Genomic DNA, 21,105 nt, shown 5'->3' on the forward strand with positions numbered 1-21,105 from the left:
TGTTAATGCAAACCCTATATATAGGAAGCCTGTTATATTAAGTCATAGTGTCTAAACCCTGCAGCAAACACTAGCACACAGTGCCAGCCCGAGAAGCAAGGCAAGAGCACAGCTTCTGAAGAAGTCACAAAGTAGCACAAGAACAATCATTTGACAGACTTTTAAACAGCTTGATGGCACTGAGCACTTGTTCCTGAGACGACACTTTTCAGGTTAAAGTTTCAAGTAAGATCGCTCTGAATCGACGGAAGAGCAAGATGTCAGGGAAACAGCGTCAGGAAAGATTTTGAGCTGCCAGCACAAACGTGTGAACAGCTCAGCTTCGAGCCAAGCTGTTAATTCAAACCTCGCACAAAGCGGTCACAAATTCTGTCCTGAGAGGGGCCGTGAAAAACAAGGCTATAAATGTCTCATACGTAACATTGAACAACAAAAAAAGACAGTTCTTCCCAGTGCCATATATGCCTTTAGCCATGCTAGGGCTGAGTCAACATCAACCATCGTTTAGGTTTAACTTGTTTTGGGGGCTACACAGTACCATGCTTTCAGTTCACTCACAACATAAACACTGACAATATCAGGGGACCTTCTCCTTCCTAAAGCCCCTTTGTATAAATATAGACTACAAACCAAAGGTGGCAACGTTTGCCACAGATACTCATATTCAACATTGTTTGTGTTGCTATTCTCATATCAAACGATAATATTGTTTTAAAAGTTTATATGATACAATTTGTATCAACTAAGAGAGGTGTAATCTGGCTAGAAGATAGTATGTTAACCAGGCAAGAGTACAAGCATTAAAAACCTTTAGACCTCCAAAATAATCCCATTGGTGGAAATCACCAAAATAACAATATCCTTATTTCATTCAACAATGCATTTCAAAGTGCTTTAGATTGAGAGAAAAATGACTTTTCAAATGAGTAAGCAGGCAAAACGCAAAAAGGTGAACATTTAACTAATTAAACAAAATTTAAATTAGAATAATGGCTTATTGTTCTAATAGAAGAAAATTTGAAGGACTTCATTTGCTTGTCGTTGTCCTGGTAGATCCGTTTTTCCAAGTCCCATTACATTCACAGGAAATACACATTTTTAAATATAATTTTGTCCTGATATTCTGTTTCTCTTCTACATCACTGAATTCTGACTTGACCAATGAGATTATTTGAACTTCGAAGAAAGGTTTTTTTCACAACTGAATACCACCAGTTGTCATGTTTCCAACTGTTCTCATAACATTAGCAGTGTCTGACGGACACACTCTGCTGGGAACTTTTGGATATTGAGACATTTTCCAGCTCACAACAGTCTATTTAAGGGGTTAGTTTAACCCCAGACTGACCATGGAGACCCTGTGCCTCGTGTACGACAGACATTCACACAAATAAAAAGGGAAATAAATTAACACAAATCTTAAATTAATGTCAAACTAATATCATCGGTCTTTGTTCCAACTGGTAACCATGCTCTTACGAGATACATTGATGTGATTTAGTTTTAAGATGGTGTAAGGTTGTAAAATAATAAATCTGTCAAGGCTATTCTACCAGAGGAAATGTACTCCAATTTAAAAGTGAAAAACTGCCTCCGGGGTTTTTGAGTGGAGTTTTTGCCGTCTTCTTTTGTGGGTATTGTCTGAGTTTCACTTCCCTGTCGGGGAAATCCAAAGAGTCTCACCGCAGCAGCTGATCTGCCACCTGTCCTCATAGAAAGATCTGTTCGCTGAGCTAAATCAAGAACTAAATACGGCAGGAATGTGTTTGCACTGTAGCAGTGACATTTTCACAATAATGTGACTGGAAAACAAAGACGAAAAAAAAAAAAACGATTTGGGCTTTACCTACACCCTGACATGATTGCTGGAAAAAGATAAGGAGGAACCGCCGCTTTAACAAAAAAGTGCCAAAAACAATAATTTTAAAATACATGTTAATAACTTAAAAATATAAAAATAATTTAATTTAACATGAACAACACTGTCAACCCTTGAAACACATTAAAGCCTCCATAAACATAAGCTGAATTTTGCTCATTCTTGATACGTAAGTGCTGAAAAGAGCCAGCATAGTTAAAGAAAAAACATGGCAATTTCCCTCAAAAAGTTACCCTTTTAAAATTAATGGACCAACATACCAGCTATGAAAACAAGCATTTCATTAACGGCTGTAGGCTTTTGGTTTGTGTACGTCAAACCTTACTTTAATAATTAAGATGATTGCAAGGAAAAATACCTGCAGCCATGGTTTCAATAAAGATGAAGCTGGTACTTCATCATCTAGCTTTACTTAAGAACAGTGTTGTGATTTCTCCATCAAAATTGCAGCTGCAAGTTCCTGAGCATCCATAACATGAGGATTACTGGTCATCACCATCCTCACTAAATCTGAAGGGAAGATGCGGCACAAGTTTACAAACACCTTCTCCCTTAAGTCCTGGTATCGACCCAAGGCAGGGGGCTCTTGGTGCTGGGATACTGCCGGCAGGGGGCTTTTGTGGGAAGTAGAGGATGGTAGAGACAGCAGTGGGAGTGGTGGTAGGCTTGATGCTGAGAGGCCATGGGGTGTAGAATGAACTTGTCTTTCCCAAGGAGAGTGCCAAGCCCTCTCATGGACTTGTGGAATAGTTTTGAATGCAAACGGATCAAAGCTAGGCTTGGGTGACTGCTGGTAATGGAGATCCCAGCCTTGCTGATGCTGTGGTTGTTGGTTTATTCCTAAAGAATTTCTTCTAGAATGAATTGGAGACCCTTTGTACAATTGGGAGTCCTGGAGCCCACCTTCCTGCCAAAGGGAGCCCATTAAATTGCGTCTAAGTGGGGAGCTCTGAGCGTAGGAGTGAGCAGTGGATGTTTGGGGTGGACAAACTGGGAATTCCTCAGGGAAACCACTCAGCAGGGGATGTTGAGGTTGGCTAGAGATGTATGTAGAAGGAGTCTTGAAGGACCGTGGAGATGCATGAGAGGCAGCAGAAATTGCCGAGTCCTCCAATCCAAAGCCATGTTGTCTCCGCATTGGAACGCTTTGAAAGCCTTGAGAGACATGATGGCCAAGTCCAGGAGGAACACGGTTTACAGGGTGAGCATACTGGCCAGGACAATGATGATGGTGGTGTGGATGGTGGTGGTGATGATGGCACTTTGAGCATTCATCTAACACAGGGTCAGGGGAGAAGGAGTCTGAGCTGACACTGCCTTCACTGCTACAGTCTGATACCAGTGATGCAGCTCGTAAATCAGCAGGGAAGAAGCATTCAGGACTATTTGGCACCACCAAACTGAGGCCAGAGTAGGACTTTACCAATGAGCTGTAGCCCAGGTCAGGAGACTCACATCGGTGATGAGTGTCACCAAAACTTGGTCCTGAGGCTCCAGAAAGCCTTGAGCAACCTCCTTCACTAGCCCCAGAGTGATCCCATCGCTCAAGACCTCCTGAAGAAGGGGGTCCTCCAGGGGCAGGGTGACCTAGAAAGCTGCTGCTACAGCTACTACTACTGCTGCAGTTGCTTCCCCGTCGCCCTTCCACCTTAGACTGGATCCTAATCCTATCCTCTAGGAGATCATTAAAGGAGAAGCGTGGACTGGGGTACGGATGTTTCTTTGGAGTGTTCTGACTTGGCTCAGCCTCAGCCATTCTTTCTTGTTGACCAGAACTTTGGGTCTTCGCCATTAAGGAATCGTCCTGCAGGCCTCTGGAAGCTACTGATGACATTTTGGCACTAGCACGGAGCTCATCAGCTACTGCCCGCTGGGGCTGAGTACCCCTCTCAGGGTGATAAAACTTGCATTTGTGGCCATATGTGCACTTCTTTCCTGAAGGCATAGTGAAAAACATTAAAATTAGTATCTGTATCGTATTTAATTTTCCTTTTTTTCTTCACTGCCCAGGAGTTAAAGTATCCTCTCTGGTGTAAAAATAACTTTAGAACATTTATAAATTATACAAATTCCAACAAAAATACTTTTGCACAGTTTAGAAGGTAAAAACTGGAGTTTACCATAAGGACATGGCTGCTTCCTGTGCTCTGGAATAACAGGCCTCTTCCTAAGGAAGTTCTCCAGACTTGGTCCATGGCGACCCAATGGGTCATCTGGTGGCATGAACCTATGAAGAGTTTACAGCTTAGCATTAACATACCCACATTTTTGACCAACACATCCACACACAAATTTTATTTTCAATATCATTTTCCAAGTTTTTTTGTTTTTTTTTAACCCAATACTTAGTTGATATAGGTGTCTTACTTGTCATTTACAAAGGAGTACATCAGTAGACGCTCATCAATGAATTTCTTCCACTCTGGTTTTTCATTGGCTAGGTCACGGTAGTTGTCATTGGAAACAATGATGCCATCTGACTCGTAAGCCAGTTTGACGATAAAGCGATCATCATAGCAAACCACACGGCGACCTTGCACACGGCGTGATGGAGTGAACACCAGGACCTTGTCTTTCTCTAGTCGCCGTAGGATCTCTTGGTCTGGAGACAGAGGGAAAATGTTTAAACAAATGAAAGACAATGAAGAGCTTATAAACGGTTCATTTGACTTTGTCGTCTTTATTAAGGTTTAATTTAATCACTGAAGCTGTAGAAGCCGTTACCTGTGATCAGAGCATCAGGTCTTGACTGCTCTTTTCTCCAGGCAGGGACAAAAACAGTAATGTCCCGGTGACCTCTCTCCAAGAACCAATCAACAGCCAACTGGATGCCTTGACAGGAAAATACTTCCTTATTTCCGTGACTGCAAGAGCAAGAAAGACACTTTAATGTCAGACCATGGAGCATATTCAAACAAAGGGGGTAAATGTGTCGACCCTGAGATGAAAGATGTCAATGCTGGTTTTGCTGTATTACAATGGTAGGTATTGTTGCTTGTTTTAGGGTTAATTACAAATCAAAAATTGGTTAATTGTGAGCACTTGCTATCCCCTTCAAAGACCCCTTGGTTCGGAGAAAAAATGAAAGCCTTTCATGACATAGTCTTGGGAATGAATAAAGACGACTTTTAGAAGCGACAAAAAAACCCCCAAAAAGGAGCACAGTTTCTTTGGATATTGTATCTAAATGCATCAAAGAAGAACAATGTGAACCAGTAGGATTCTGTTACAGAGGAGCAAATACATGTCAAAACCACCAATGATATTCAAGTCTAGTCTGTGTTTGCAGATTGCAGATCTGTTATGGACTTCCCAAGTGCTGACAGTAATGCACTGCAAGAGGAAATCTCAAAGAGGAAGTGCAGACCACTGAAACTGTTGTTGAATTAATCTGTCACTGGCTACTTTGGTCTGCAGGAAATTCCTGGCTCCCTTTCATAAAACACTCTGTGAGAATGAAAAATATGCAACCCAAACTCAGTGCAGCACTTTTTTGGCATAAAGAAAGGAACTGCTGGTAAATGGATAGTCAACATCCATTTTAAAGGCGTTTTCCTGGAACTGTATACTGCACAGAGAATACTGAACAGTTAATCATAATTAAACATGGAGATATTGTTAACAATGCACGGACATGATAACAATGTCCTACCAAATTGACTTTAACCTTTACTGCTTTTTTGTTGATCTTTGGCAGTATGGCTCGAGTGGCTCTGCTCTGTCCTTGACAAAGTCAGACTCAAAAGCAAATTAGGAAGTCTAAAGTTGCTGTGGCTAAGCTGCTAAAAAAACAGCCAGATAAACGATCATTGTATGGTTTGACAGTTCCAAAAATTTGCCATTTATTTCTGAAACATCTCTTCCTACCTCATGGCTACGTTACTTCCATCCACCACAACAGGACGAAAGTTTTCTTTGTCTTCAAGGAGATGTGAAGGACACAGCTGTCGACAGGAGTCCAGAGAGGAGTTGGAGGAAGACAAGGAGCAGTCCAAAGAGGAAGAGGAGGAGGAAAACTGGGAGACCATCGATCCTCCTTGTTGCTCCATTGTCGTTTTGGTTCCGAGTTTAACCAGCTCACCTAGCACATCATTAATGAGTGCGTCTGGGCCGAGTTTCCTCAGCACCAGTAGCACCAGCTCCTCAGGGTAGCCGAGTTTGAGAGCAAATTCTACTTTATTGCGGTAGTCTGTTGCGGGATTAGAGGGAGATGACGTTTCTGGCTGTGCTGGGTCTTCGAAGGACTGATTTGGCGCCAGGTCCAGCCTGACCATCTGAGAGACTGAGGGGGGCTCTTTATGGGGAAGGTGAGATGACTGGCCTTGCATAGGGTTTTGAAGTTCAACACCAGACCCATTTTGTAGCCGTTCATCTTCACTGTCTGAGACAGCACCCTCCTCAGAGAAGTTACTGCAACTGCTACTGCTGCTGTAGTTTGAATGAGTTCTGAAACTAGTGCTACCAATACTGTTACTGCTGTTATTCAGGGACCCGGGTACAACCTGTAACACACCTATATTACCAGTCACAATGCTCAAGCTGGCTTGCCGCTCAGCACCGTCCACATGGAGGTAGTCCAGATCCAGCCCCAGGCTGAGGATGTGACCATTTCCATCCTCCAGATGGTTATTCACGCCCATGAAGCTGTCTCATACATCCAGCTCCACGCTCTCTGTGACCTCTCAGGTACCTGACAGACCCCACCGTTACTGCTGATAGGTTACTGCACACTGACACGTCCTGGGAGGGAAGCTGAAGGAAACACAAAAATCGTCTGGTTAATTTTTTGAGAAAAGCATGAAAATTGAATGAAACTTATTTGAGTTTATTAAAAAAAGGTCTTAGAAGCAAAGATTCATGTGTCTGTAAGCTGGATTTTAAGAAGTTAAATCGCAAACGAAAACAATAACCTCTCCTACAGGACCTGCTGTTGCACCTCTAATTTGCATTTTAGCAGCAACAGGATTTGTTGTCAAGGACATATCAATTAGGCTAGAGGCAAAATACCTGACAGCTGCACCTAGAACAAACCCCAAGGTACAACAAACAGCTTAGTAAACGTCATTACTTACAATAAACATACAAGAGTAGAACGGAGGTAAAGTAGCTGTCAAAATGAAAACCTCAAATTGAGGGGTGGGTGAAAACAAAACAATTTCAACACTTTAAAACAGCACAGAGTGTGTGTGTTGGAAATGTTTAAAGACAAGTGAATAGAATTAAAATGGCAGCAGAGTTTGAAAGAGGCAGACAACAGGTACACATTTTACATCAGAAGATCGAAGAAGCACCTATAAGGTAATCGACTTGTGTACATCTGAATATATTGTCATACAGGAGAGTTTTATTTGAACGCCACAATAATAAAGAAGAAGAATATATTAATATTATGGTTCGCATCAACTTAATAATGGAGTCATACTGGGTTGTCTGACTGCAGATCCACAGGTGGATTTTCTGGTTACAAAACATACGATGCATTCACCTCATTTCAAGATGGACCAGGCATTCGTTTCATTTACGATGTGTTCATGTATTCAGACCTTTGTTGTGTGCATTGCAGGCTAAAAGTAAATACTCCTTTTTGTAAGCCAATTTATTTACTCTCAAAAATACAACATTAAAACGTGAGCATAAATTTCTTTTAAACCAACTGTGAATAACAAACACTCAATAATCTTCCTGCATGTACCCAGTTTTGAGGACAATATACTCAATCTAGAGAGCAAACATCATAACTTGCCTTCACAAAAGGCTTCTTTTAGGCCTACTTAAAGGTTCTTTATCCTTGGATCTAGTTCATGTTTGTCTGATGCAGAAGACATGGGGGCTTTGTTCATTGTGTTAGAGATTATCAAATATCAGAACAATGGACATTATCATCCTCCAATTTAGTCCTGCTTATATGTACTTTATGTTTGTTAGCTTGGTGCAAACACATACAAAAAATGCCATTGATTGGCAACAGAAGTAGCATTGCGATAATTTAAACTTAGAAAACAAATTTAGTTTTTTTCTTAACATACTTAACAAACAACACCTGAGCCACTTGTATATGCAGGTTATTCAATATCTACTTAATATTTACCTTGGCCTGGAGTGGATGAGCAGCGCCCCAGCACCTGCCACTGAAAAGCTATTGCTTCGCACTTGTTATTTGATCTTTATAAATTTTGCTTAAACTACATGCAACTGAGCATTTTGAAACAATAACACTTCATGCTTTCTGTTCACGTATACTGGGCAGTGTTAGCAGCGGCTACAAGCCCAAAACACAACCATTTGCTTTTGTCATTGAACCACCTCGAGGTGTCGACACAAATTTGTCATCAAGGAAAATCTTAATTATGATTTCATGCATAATTTGCAATGTCTTGTGTTGTCAAGAGATTAAAAAATTAAGCATTTTTAGCTCATTAACTATTTTTTGGACGAACAAATAACAGCACAGGGAAAATGAGTTTGGCCCATTCTGTTAACAACGCAAATCAACAGCAGGTTTCTTCAGCAGGACGCAGAAAGTTGCAAGAACTTAGTCTTACAAAAACCTTGATGGCAGGCTCATGCACAGACCTCTATACTGACAAAAATGTGCTTGTTTTTTTGGCTTTTAGCATTGCATTTTCCAGAGAAAACTTATTAAAGTTTAATATTATATTGAAGACATGAAATTAAATGGCTTTCTGACCTCTAAGATTCGGAATATAATTAACTTGAGTGGCTTATTTTATGAACTGCCCAAGCAAACAGATTCAAAAAGGAACTTTTTTGATCTTTGTATTTATGCATGTGTGTGGTTATAATTTCTCCAGACATTTGTAATGAAGAGTCCCTTCTTCTTCTCGGGCTAAAGCACCGGAAAGCCGGGGCCTCTTAATGCCGCGACCCCGACGTCTAAGCTGCCGCGCCGCTGTTTGTCACCCTGAATGCCACAAGAGAGCTGGAATAATTTAGTTCGCCAACAACAAAAGGGGCACAAAAGGAAAGAGTGAGAGTGTGTGTATGTGTGTGTCAGAGGGTGGGGGGAAGAAGTGTGTCTGGCTTGCCGTCCCTCAACAATGCAGCTGCCACCCAATCTGTCCTTCTGTGACGGGAGTATTGTTCTCTTTGCCTGAGCGGCGTGCACAGACGGAGGCTGGGGCTCTTTAAACCCGTTCACCCCGGGCTTCACACACACACACACACACACACACACACACACGCACAAAAAAAACAATGCACGCACATGTTGTTTGATAATGCAGAAGTCTCACACCAGCCTCAGTCACAAGTCAGACGCTATCTATGAGGAGTCAGCAGAAATATGACAATGAAACAGCAAGTCATAATCAGACTCCCAGATGTGAGACCACAGCTGAACACTCTGCATGGCCTGTACTGTCCAGCTGTGAAAATGCAAATAAACATTTGATACAATCTTAAATGTGTGTCAATGGGCGCTGGTTCAACTTAGTCGGTAGAGCAAGCGCGCCATGTACAGAGGCTACAGTCCTTGCTGCACTGGTCACATGGTTTTTCACCTGTTCCTGACGCTTACATGTCACCCCCTGCTCTAACCCCATATTTCCTGTATTCAGCTGTCCTTTCAACCCCCCCCCCCCCCCCAAATAAAGTGTGCACAAATGGTATTTGATGTTTTGCGCATATCTCTCCAGTAAGACTATGCTACATGGAGTTAAAGAAGCATCAATAAATAAAATCTTGAGAGAAGACAGCCCTGCAAAGTAATGCTGAGTGCAACTGTTTGAGCAATTCTTCAACTTTCAGACTTATAATCAATCACACATCAAACCTCACACTGAAACCTGTACTGAAAAGTATAACAACGTAGTCGTCTACATACTCTGACTTATTGATCTCATAAAATAAATTTAATTCTCATAAAATCAATGTTAAATGACCACAACTCAGAGCTGTCTCCAATGGTAAAGTATTAACGCCTTGTTTTTAACCATTAGTACTTTGTAAATGTCACCCCTAATATGCAAATGCAGATAAAAAGAGCAGCTGCACCACAACAACGTTTAAGTTTTCTGATGGCTTTCAGTTCCTTTAGTTGAAAGTTTTTTCAGCATCTCAGATGAATTTAAAGGATGTTGAGTTTAAGTTTATTATTTCCTATGGTAGGGACAGAATTACTCATCAATCCAGTCATTTCTGAGTTGTTTCTTGGCATTTTGTGGGAGGAAGGGCAGTCCATACTGAGCAGATGCTGCAGCCTCCACCTCAGTGACCCAGCCTGCCTGCACTGCCACTGCAATGTGTGTATCTCTGTACATGTCATGGTCCCGGGGTTAGCCCCCTTGGGGATGTATGGAGGGATGAGCTCCCCAGAGGCCAGACCCTGACCAGTCCGTCAGGGCCGTCGCATGGCTGCCATTTGCCGGCTGAGCCCGGCAGTGAGCCAGTCTGCCACACCAGCGACCGGCTGGGATGGGGGATAAAGGGGGGGCTGAGATGATGGGGGTAGGGGTATGTATGGGCAGCGGGGGCAACAGATGCCTGCTGAAGCCACAGGGGACCTCCCTGAAAGCATCCTCCTCCTCCTCCCTTTCCACCCTCCCTTATTACTTGACTGCAACTGGTGGTGTTGAGATTCATCCTCTGTGACACATATCACCACTGTCTGTCTGTCATGTGACCTTCCTGGTGGGGGGTTGTGGGTAGTACTCACTTTCAACTCTGAGTTTTTGCAGACTCAAATGTCTGGTTCTGCTTCCCTGCTGTGACTTAACTCAGGAGCAGACACGTCACAGGGTAATGCATTCTGGTGTGGATATTAAGTGGGAATTGAAGCGTTAATCACATCAATATATGCAGATGCTGTGATTGGCAATGGATTAAATGCAAGAGAAATAAGAAATAAAAGGCAAAGTTTTAGGAGAACCCGGAATAACTCCCCTCTTGGACATATTTGTAAACCACACAAAGCCATTACACTTTGACAATGAAACACTAAAAACACACCTGGGATTAAAGTTAACTAAATGCAAATGTGCTGAAAAAAATATATCTATGTAAATCACACTGTGTGCAGGAGCTTTCCTTCAATTTTTGGTCATTTTAAGCAAGAAAGGAAGAGGGACCAGGACTTGTATTTTGTTGCCATGGTAATTAAACATTCATCTGCATTGTTTGATTTTTTTACTAGTAGGATGCTTAAGTTTAAAAATGTGGCATTGTGACAACTCTTCATGGGACATTTACTGGAAATGGATGTGTTAGTTGATAGTCTACATTTTTAATAGCCATCCATAGAGCTATACTATACTAACTATACGAACTCTATGATGATCCTTTGCATATATGTAAATGTTGTGTATTTAATGTTCTTGCATCATTCATGTAAAAAAGATTTAAGCTGGAGACAGAAGAACACAAACGAAGCAACAACTCTGAAAACTGAATTTGTGTTTGATCCATATTGATGTGTTAAAAATCACTACTGTGAGTTCACTAACTTTAGTTTCACCAACAGGCCGAGGGCGATTTCTAGATTAAAAAATGATGTGCAACTATCAACTATTTTTTAGCAATGACAAAGCATGAAAAAGAGTGACATATTCTATCGACATATATATCTGCCGTCCTAATAGTTCTTAAACATGATAGACAATTTTAACACTCACCACACAGCTCCAAGAGAAACAGCAAGGCAGCAAAGCAGAGAGAAAGCTACAATTTCATTCATCAAATGCTTTTTTTTGATTATTCCAGTAGCAAAGCACAAAGTCACAAAAGAACTCAGAGAGTTTCCCAAAAAACGTTTCCGTTAATGTACTTGCAGAATCCTTCTTAAAACTTAAAAAGACAAATCTCAGAATCCCGTATGGAGTTGGAGGGAGTAAAGCTGTCGATCCAAGTGAGCGAAGTTGGTTCCCTGGTTCATGAGCTTGAGCAGCAATCCTAAAAATGTCGTCTTCAAAGTCTCCTTTTTGGTTGAGAAGCAGAGTGCAGTGTCCTGATGCTGCAGGTTTAGTGGTGTGACTGACAACAGATGCAGTGTAAGAGATCCACAGTCCTCTCTTCACACAGATTCTGACCAATGAGAAGGCAGAAAAAAACGACCACAAACACACCCACATCTTTCCTCCCTTCACCAAAGCTTATTTTGTACACACACCAATCAACCCAAATCTCAGCCAATGAAAACAGACACCAAGATAAACCAGGATATCTCCACCCACTCTACCACACCCCCCCACTTCCACCCAAAACCTCACACACTCACACAAACACACCAACTTATGAATGGACGAGAAGGCATGAGTTGACAATAGTGGGGAGGGTGACACAAAGAAGGGCCCTCGGCGGGCAGCTGCACACACACTCACCATGCTCAGGGCCATTACACACACACACACACACACACATACAAACACAGAAGGGGGGGAGATCCAGAATTGGATCCAGAATTGAGCCCTGCGGAACACCTGTCCCACTGGGGACGGCTGCCGCCTTCGACCTCTTTGTTTCACGGTCGGGGAATTGGCTTGACTCAGACAATGACACAAATTATGTTAAAAGTAGTGTGTATCCAGGAATGGGTGTTAGCAGTGTGCGTGTGTGTGTGTGTGTGTGTGTGTCCATAGGTAAGCAGGTGGAGAAGGAAGCCATGAAAGGAAAAAGCTGTCAAACTAACAAGAGGCAAAAAAGGGAAAAGAGTAGAAATAGCCGTAAAAGGAGGAGAAAAAGTGAGAGTTGGTTTGCACACAATTCTGACAAAATGGCGGCTTCGTTTCTAAGGGCTCATTGTGAGGAGGGCTTATTCTTAAAAGCTCAGAAGGATCAGATACAAAGACTGGCTGTCTGTCAGGCTGGACTTAAACAGTTTGAGTTACCAGCCCATTCGACCTTCAGAAAGGAGAGGGTTTATTATTTTATCACCAACATTTTCATTGTAACAAAAGGAGATTTACTTCTCAGTAGAAAAGGGTAAAAAAAAAAAAATGAGTGTGAATAAATTCAGACATGAGACAAACTTAACAAATGGATCTCCTTCCAAGTGTGCAAAACTAAAAAACACAAACATTCAAGGATAAGACAAAAGAAAATGGAAAAAAGTTAAAGAAGGTTAATTATTTATTAATTTATTAATTCATCTCCTGCACTCATGTCTGAAGGGGAAAAAAGACGTTTTTTTTAAATGCTATATTGACAGAGATTATACTGGATTAAAACACGCTGACTTAAAAAGAACCGATATCAAAAAGTTTGACATCAGAACCTCCAATTATAAACCACGGTATGACACAATCCGGATCTGAAATGACTCATTATGTCAGTGTGTCAAGTGGTAATGCTATTGTGAAACAAGACCTGAAAAAAACTGGTTCATCCTGCACTTTGAGGTGTTAACTAATTTTGAGTTCAGTTCAGTGTCCTGAAGTGTCCCTGGTCCTGTTTGACAAGAAGATCAAATAAATATGTTGCCCAACTTAATAAGAGAATAGCTGATAACACCGGCCCATATTAACACATTTATCAGCTCATATTAATACAGACGTGTGCCAATATTACTGGATTTGTTCACCTATCAAATAGCATTTCATTTGACTTTCATAGTATTAAACTAGTAATTGTCTTTCTATATGGATTGTCAAGTGGTGACTCATTTCCAGTTAAGTGACCATATCGTTTTCCTTCCACTGTAAATCTTTTCTCTAAGGTTTAATGACTGCATTTGAGGCATCAACAAACATAAATCCAATAAAGATATCAGCGGTTTTATCAGTATCAGACATTTTTACCTCCTTACTATCAATATTGGTATCGGTCCCACCAGTCCCATATCGGCTGGGCCAAACTTTAGGGAATGTTTTTACTCCATGAGAGTCAGAAATGATTCTCCTCACCCAATCTGAGGCAATGACACACCTGACGAACCCTCCAGAGCAGCCAAAGTATTGAACCCACACACCGTTCCTCGTTGATATAAAAATACCCACTTTAAGTGTTCCAACTTTAATCTCTCTGGATTGTTTGCCTTTATGGAAGACGGTGAAATTAATGTTTTGGGTTAGTCAAAAATGAAATGTGTATTCAGGACAGTTGCAGAAAACTGACAACACAGCAGAATAAAGAGTGTTTGGGTGTGTGTGTGTGCAATCTATTTGTGGTGAGTAGCTGAACCATTAGACTAACATACGTGAAATCACATTTGTTATCAGTTTTATTACTCATATTGACACAGAGACTTTTGTTACTTCACGTCTTGGCAGACAGCGCTGATGGCTTGTCGCCAGCTTGTCACACACTGTAGAGATCCTTTTGCATGCTCATTAAACAGGCCCTGAACAAACCAGCATTTTTACCCACGATGTCAAGTAATCCCCATTTACGACTTTAAAGAACTCAGGCACGTCACTCCTCGGAAGCCAAAATGCAAATCTGCAAGTCGAAGTTTAAATTTCCAAGTCCAAAGCACCCACAGTAATCTGATCAGGGTGAAGCGCTCATTAAAGGTCATTATGGGTAATGTCCTCGTTGGTTTATGCAAATGTAACTTCTTGACGTGTCAGTCCCACACATCTTTGGTTTCATGTAGCTCAGTTAGCCAGACCTGTTCTTGGTGAGTTTAGCAAACAGCTGATATGAGACTGAAGCTGTCGACACACACGCACTCCTTAAAATGTCTAAGATATCTCCTGCCGCTGAGTCGTTTATTCACAAATGTATGTAAACTGCATGTCACTCTATGATATTATCAAAAAAACTAAAGTGATAGATAAACATGCACGTGGGAAGTCAATTATAAAGTGTTGTATGGAGTGCACTTGACTTACTGGGAACATTGTTACATACAAAAAATGTTCAAGCATGTTGTCCTAAGTCTGCAATATTTTGATTAAAAGTGTGTGTTGTGGGCTCAAACTAATTTAAAGTTTTAAAATATTTGATAAATTGGGGGGGAAAAGGCAATCGCTTGTTTATTAGTGTTGTACCTTTAGATGCTTTTGTAGTTGATTAATTTATCATTTTCATTCATTAAAAGATACTTGATTGCAATTTCACAGAAAGGATAAGACACAGAAGTGTTCTTTGTCCGATCAATAAAAAAATAATAAAAAAAACCTAAGACTTTTTCATTGTGAACGACAGGAAAAAACCCCTGCAAATCCTTAAATTGAATAATCTGCAATCAGCAAACATAGCACCTAAAATTATCTTGAGATGATTAAAGGAGAACTTAAAACAACATCAACAACAAAAACATCTCTAATCCTAAAAAAAAATAAACATGACGTTAATATTTCTACAACAGTTATTTTTTTGTCAGATGGATTTTCTCCACTCTCCATCCCCCTCCCCCGCTCCTCCCTGACTTGCAGTGTGACTCCTTAATTGGGGCTCAGCTGACAGGTTTTCCCCTCGGGGAGCGGGAGCCATGTGGACCATCTGCTTCTAGTCGCAGGATGAACAGGTGTCCTGCTCCCCGCCGCCTGCCTGCACCTTACCAAGGCCCTCTGACGCAGCACGGCACGGCGCAGCATGACACGGCTGCTGTTTACACAAGACCAATCTGAGGAGTTTTATTTGACCTGTGGCCGTTTCCACCTCAAACAAAGGAGAAAACATATGGAAGTGGCACCGAATCTGAGAGAAAGATCACAGGCATGAAAGCTAAGCTTGTTATTACAGTTCTGAATCAGATTAACTGTTCTTTTGTGTTAATGCGTTTCTCTAAAACCGGTACTTGGAATTCTATTTAACAGAAAACAACAAGAACCACAATCGTCTCACTTTGGATTTGAAATTCAAATTAATTAAGATTTGTTTGGAGATTGTTTTTACCACTTGCGAACAGCTCTTTGTAATGCTTTAACACATTTTATAGCAAGACTTAACTCATACATTTCATTTATTATTTCAAGTCTTCTGTGCAAGAAAGATTATCAGCTCATATAATATAAGACTAAATGTTAAGTTTCTAGAATGACTCTTTTTTTAAAAACATGGAGAACAACACAGATGAAGAGAACATCTGAACCTAAATCTTCTGTTTAGTCTTTTGTATCCAAAAACATTGTGAATTTACAGGTCTGTTGGTGTTTTTGTCAGTCCTATTGTAACAACTTAAAGGAGCAGTATGTAAGAAAGTGACCTTATTCTCTGATCAGCCATTAAGTGGCCACAGGGCCGTTTTGGACGCCCCTCAGTTTGCCAGATATGAGAGCTGTTATTATGGCATACTAATGTGTTGCAGTGACTGCAAGAGAACTGCTTCAGATAGAAGTGATTGTACCCGAGCTAAAAAGCCTCTGCATGTTTCTAATAAGCTCCAGCAGCAGAAAGCTGCTCAAACTAGGATCAATGTTGGAGATGAAACATGGAGAGAGGTTAGAAGGCAGAAAGCTTTACAGGCCCATGCAGAGCTGGCTAAACACTGAAGCTACAGTGTCGCAACATGGAAAACCATTTGGGCATCTGCAATGTGGACTGCTGTAGTACTTGTTATTTTAAACGGTATGTCTGCTTTATGGTTAATTTTTGCCCTTGCTAAACCTTTACAGATGAGACCGCAGTTTTATAGTGTGTGGAGAGCAACGATTTGACCAAAACAGTCCCTTAACGAACAACCAAAACAAAGCATCACTCCTTTTAAACTCAAACATTGCATCTGAAATGCCGAATGTATTGGTTTGTACGGCTTTTATTGTGGATCAACAATCTTTGGTCAGTCAGCAACAATTAATAAAAAAATGAATTGGATCCTACATAACCTTAACTTTAGGACTTTAGTTCTCTCTGATGTCCTCTGATGTCCTTTTTCATATTGCCAGTTCCAGGCGTGTTATTTCTGCCTCTGTGGCGTCTGGGATGTGTCACAGAGGCGTTACAGGAGAGTGGGATCACTGGAAGACTGTGGAGCCAGCAGAGGAAGAGACATCAGTGTGTGTGTGTGTGTGTGTGTGTGTGTGTGTGTGAGAAACCCAATCCAAAAAAGAGCTGTGGACTGAGGTGACGCAGTCCTGCGCTCTGTAAAGCCCGTTACAACCCAAAAACTTCTTTGCGACTTCACAATGGTACAACAACGTTGCCTTTAATTTACTCTAACATCGCTGTTTGAGGAAATCATTTTTTCCTACGATGCAATCAAGTGATAAAGGGAAAAGAAGGAAAAGTGAAGTGAAGGAAGTTAATCCAGGCAGATAAAAAAAGATGCATGAGTGTCCGTAAAGAAACAGAAGGAGAAGCTCTTCCCTCGGCCCTCTGGGTAAACACTGATCCAGGCCACAGGGATTACTCGGCTAACTTAACAAGACCTGAGAGGACGCAGGCAGGGAGAGAGCGAGCGAGAGAGAGAGAGAGTGGAGGTCCAGCTGGTATCATCGCCACACACTTTACAGGCATAATGCTAAACTAAGAGCCCCCACACATGCTCCTCACCATGGAGAGGGAGGCCAAACAAACCAGACCAGACCACATGGTGCGTGTGTGTCAGTGTGTGTAGAGGGGGAGGGGACAGGGTCATCAAGGACTTTGAAGGAACAAAAGCTTGGCCTTAGGCCTGCTGACCTTTGGGGTCACTTAAGGAGGCAGCATGAAGACATGTACGCGCACGCACACACACAGGCACACACCACCTGCTGTTGCAGCAGACTCGTGTTTAGTGTAATGGAGATGGAGTGATGCACAAAGACGACACATTGCTGAGATTTACCACATAACTGTGGGCAATAAAAAGCTCCGCAGCAACCTGGTCTGCATCAAAGACATTCTTGTTTTTCAAAGAAGAATCAAAGACTAAAGGGGCTTTCATGAATGCACAAAACTTCCAGAAGCTTTCAGGGGGAGCTTTATATCCGAACGCAAATTTTAGCCAGAATTGGGACAATTCTGGGTCAGGGTGAGCTGATGTGAGAAAGCCCCAGAAAAATATTCAGGGAATAATTCACTGCGAGGGAGCGGGAGTTGGCGTGATGATGTTTAAATCCAGCGAGCAGCACATGACCATCGACTGCACCCTCAGTGTGATCTGTGTGTGCAGGAAACGGCTCCATTATGTTTTCTGTTTTGCTACTCTCTGCTCTGTTGTTACAACTTTTGATTTCTGGTTGAGAATGCAGTCTTTTTACTTCCTGGTAGTGCTGGTGTTCCTTACGTGTATTCCATGTAGAGAACTTTAGGGGAAATATGAGGATTTTCTAACGATGACAAACGAGGAAAAGAAAGCTCCTCAGACAATGGATCTGCTTCAGAATGAGAATCGGATTTCACACTTTCAACCCGTCTCTTACGTCGAAACCTTTCACAGGGTGCATACAGCAAGTCGCAGAGTCACAACTCTCTGATTAAGTCATGATAGATGGTCCCCACAGGGCCCGCTAAACAGCATCTGTGCGTGTGTGTGGAGTGTGTTAGCAAATATCCACATTGCATGCTTGCGTGTGTGTCCGTATGTGCGGCCATGTGTCTGTCTTTGTGCAGGTGTATGTGAGAGTGTGTGTGACACCGGGGCGAGTGCCGGGTCAGGAGGGGTCAGAGGGGGACAAAAGAAGGGAGCAGCTCCCAGCTGCCGGGCCAAACGTCATCCAGAACATCCCCCCCCTTTCTTTTCAATGGGAGCGTGCCGCAGTTCAGCTTCTGCTGACACATGAAGATTTACACACACACACGCACGCTGTTGGGCGGGACGGCCCTCAGTCATGTCTAGGGCACGCATCAGCATGCCGGAGGGGGTAACAGAGCACATGGGGACATATGCAGCATGCATAGATGCTAATGCCTCACACCTGAGCTCACATTGAATTTTGCAGCATTTTTATAAATCACAGACGCCCATGTCTTAGCAAACACAAAGATTCAGCAGCATAATAGTGTTATTGTAAAAATGATTTGCCTTTTCACACATGAACACAAATTCTAAAAGTTTCCACAAATGTTGGGTTTGATCTGGATGTGCGAACACAAAGTGTTAGCTACTTGATACTTTTTCTATTCTGCCTGCCAGTATCTTCTTTTCTGCTCATTTAAATAAATGCCTGCAATTAAATTCAGCATTTATAACAAGGCAAAAACAAAGTGATACTTCTCAAAACATATATATCAGACAAAGATAAAGAAAATATCAGCAATGAGAATTTTCAGCAATAATTTCTTCTTGATCTAACCAGCAACTGTCAAGTGAGACATTCTTGTCCAAAACTTTAATTATTATAGAAAACAATGTGTTGCCTTATGTCTTACAAATAAACTCTGCATGAAAACAATCCAACCAAAAAAAAAAAAAAAAAAAAGAACAACAGTAAAATCATATTTTGAGAAAAAGGAAAGCAACAAAATCTTCATATATTGAGAAAAGAATTCTGTTGAAATATTCTAGCAGTGATGTAGGTCAATTTATCTGAACTGCTACATGACTACAAGAATCAGACAGACGATTCTAAATGATGCATTTTAACTGCAGGGCTGTCAAACTGTTCATTTGTTTAATTGCTAAATTTCAGTGGTGATGACCTTCTGGTGCACCACAGGATATCATATCTATTTTTCTTCCTGACTTTCTGTGTAGAGCTTTGGAAACTCGTTTTTCCCATGTATCCGACACCACATGAATGCACCATGAGCTCCAAATGAATAAAACTTAGAATTGCAATATGTAAATAATATATATACATATTGTGTGTGTGTGTGTGTGTGTGTGTGTGTGTGTGTGTGTGTGTGTGTGTGTGTGTGTCCTAAATTGCACAAAAAAATAATAATACATAGCTGGTCTATTTTATTATTTGTCACTTACTTCTGTTCTGTGTTGTTAAACAGTTATTAGATGTTTTTTTTTACTATGTAATAGCACATTATTTTCTATGGTTTAATTTCTATTTCACATTCATAACACTTGGTAAAATGTGTCAATTACTTACTTTTTGTTTTTATTTGCCAGAGAAGTTAAAAATTATTTCAATCCTAAATCTATCCTCTTTCTGTTGTTTCCCTCTAAAATACCTGATGTTTTTGTAGCGTTATTTTACGCCTGAAACATCAAATAGGTGAAACTGGTTAAAAGAAAAAGGTCAGCTAACCACTTACTTTGACACGTTCTCCCCTCCATCCTCTCTCTGTCTGGGTGATCGTTCAAGGTTTGAAGAAGGGCAGGCAGGTAGGAGCTGATTTTAGAGCACTGGCTGAGGAGGAAGTCGGAAAATACAAATTGATTTGTTGTCTCGGCAGGTGTGTGTGTGTGTGTGTGTGTGTGTGTGTGTGTGTGTGTGTGTGTGTGTGTGTGTGAGAGAGAGAGAGAGAGAGAGAGAGAGAGAGAGAGAGAGAGAGAGGAAAAGTTTTTGTCTTCTTTCTGCCTGACTGTCTCCACCTAGCGGTCGTAAGCAGCAACTACACGCAGGCAGAGTCCGCATGTTTCCGCCTCTTTCCATCACTGTTGAAAATAAAACACAACAGTACCCACAAGAAATCTTTTGATGTGTCTTGAGGCCTTTATGGAAAAATATAGGCTATTAAAAAATAAAATAAAGAATAAAGCCAGAATGCTGAGAAGAAATGCTGACATGTGGCAATTGTCTGTGTGTGTGTGTGTGTGTGTGTGTGTGTGTGTGTTGTTGTGACTGATTTTTTTGTTTTCTGTAATATTGCAGATGATGCATCTAGAAAATAATCCCCACTGGAAAGTTTGCGCTCAATGATTTATTTTAACAGGACATCAAAAAGATTAGAGAGGAAGTGTCTCCCTCTACTGGATTAAAGTAGTAACACTGTAAAGCGGAGACTGAACAGATGAACAACTGAAATATTTACCACCAACAATTACATAAACCTTTAAGCAAAGTAATAAAAAAAACAACATCTCTGTCAGAAACTCATTAAATACGTCGCCGTCCTCCTTCACTTGTACAAAATTCAGATTCACTTTCAGCTCTTTGAAACATACATGTCAAAAACAGTGAGGTCTTAAATTAAAACTTTACAACTTCTTGAAAATAAATTTTAAAGAACATTTTCACAACAGGTTATCAAAATATTAACATTTGAGGTGACATTCTCAAATTCTTCTTGTCTTTTCGACTTAGTCGTCAGAATGAGATGTACAAACTGTCATTGGATCGTTGGTGGGGGGTCGACATGCTGCTGCTATACACGCCCCCCCCCCTCCATTCGCTATGAATTGGCCCTATATTGAATAAATATTGACTGACTAATTCACAAATTGGTCAATCTACAGTAAATATGAGAATCTACCTTGACTGTTTGCATTTTTACATTTTCAGTCCATT

At 41.1% G+C, this 21,105-nt stretch overlaps 1 protein-coding gene across 2 annotated transcripts; it reads right to left on the bottom strand.

Moving 5' to 3' along the window:
- Positions 1 to 341: 341 nt before the first annotated feature.
- Positions 342 to 11,840, bottom strand: LOC306832647 (putative ribonuclease ZC3H12C). 2 transcript variants are annotated; one of them, XM_079357493.1, is made up of 6 exons: positions 11,509 to 11,840; positions 5,747 to 6,631; positions 4,604 to 4,743; positions 4,247 to 4,481; positions 4,000 to 4,106; positions 342 to 3,814 (listed from the first exon to the last, which is right to left on the bottom strand). In XM_079357493.1, the coding sequence occupies exons 2-6, from the start codon at positions 6,517 to 6,519 to the stop codon at positions 2,292 to 2,294; spliced, it is 2,778 nt and encodes a 925-aa protein (XP_079213619.1). In that variant the 5' UTR covers positions 6,520 to 6,631; positions 11,509 to 11,840; the 3' UTR covers positions 342 to 2,291. The 2 variants fall into 2 exon arrangements, with proteins under 2 accessions (XP_079213619.1, XP_079213620.1); XM_079357494.1 differs by lacking the exon at positions 11,509 to 11,840 and having other exon boundaries at positions 5,747 to 6,652.
- Positions 11,841 to 21,105: the final 9,265 nt, after the last annotated feature.

This window comes from Symphodus melops (assembly GCF_947650265.1).
Source record: "Symphodus melops genome assembly, chromosome: 12".
In the NCBI taxonomy this organism is placed as follows: domain Eukaryota; kingdom Metazoa; phylum Chordata; class Actinopteri; order Labriformes; family Labridae; genus Symphodus; species Symphodus melops.

Coding starts and splice junctions, on each gene's coding strand:
- LOC306832647 (XM_079357493.1), bottom strand. CDS start 6,519: ATGGGCGTGAATAACCATCTGGAGGATGGAAATGGTCACATCCTCAGC. Junction 4,744..5,746: donor GGAAGTAACGTAGCCATGAG/GTAGGAAGAGAT, acceptor TTGCTCTTGCAG/TCACGGAAATAAGGAAGTAT. Junction 4,482..4,603: donor ACCTGATGCTCTGATCACAG/GTAACGGCTTCT, acceptor CTCTGTCTCCAG/ACCAAGAGATCCTACGGCGA.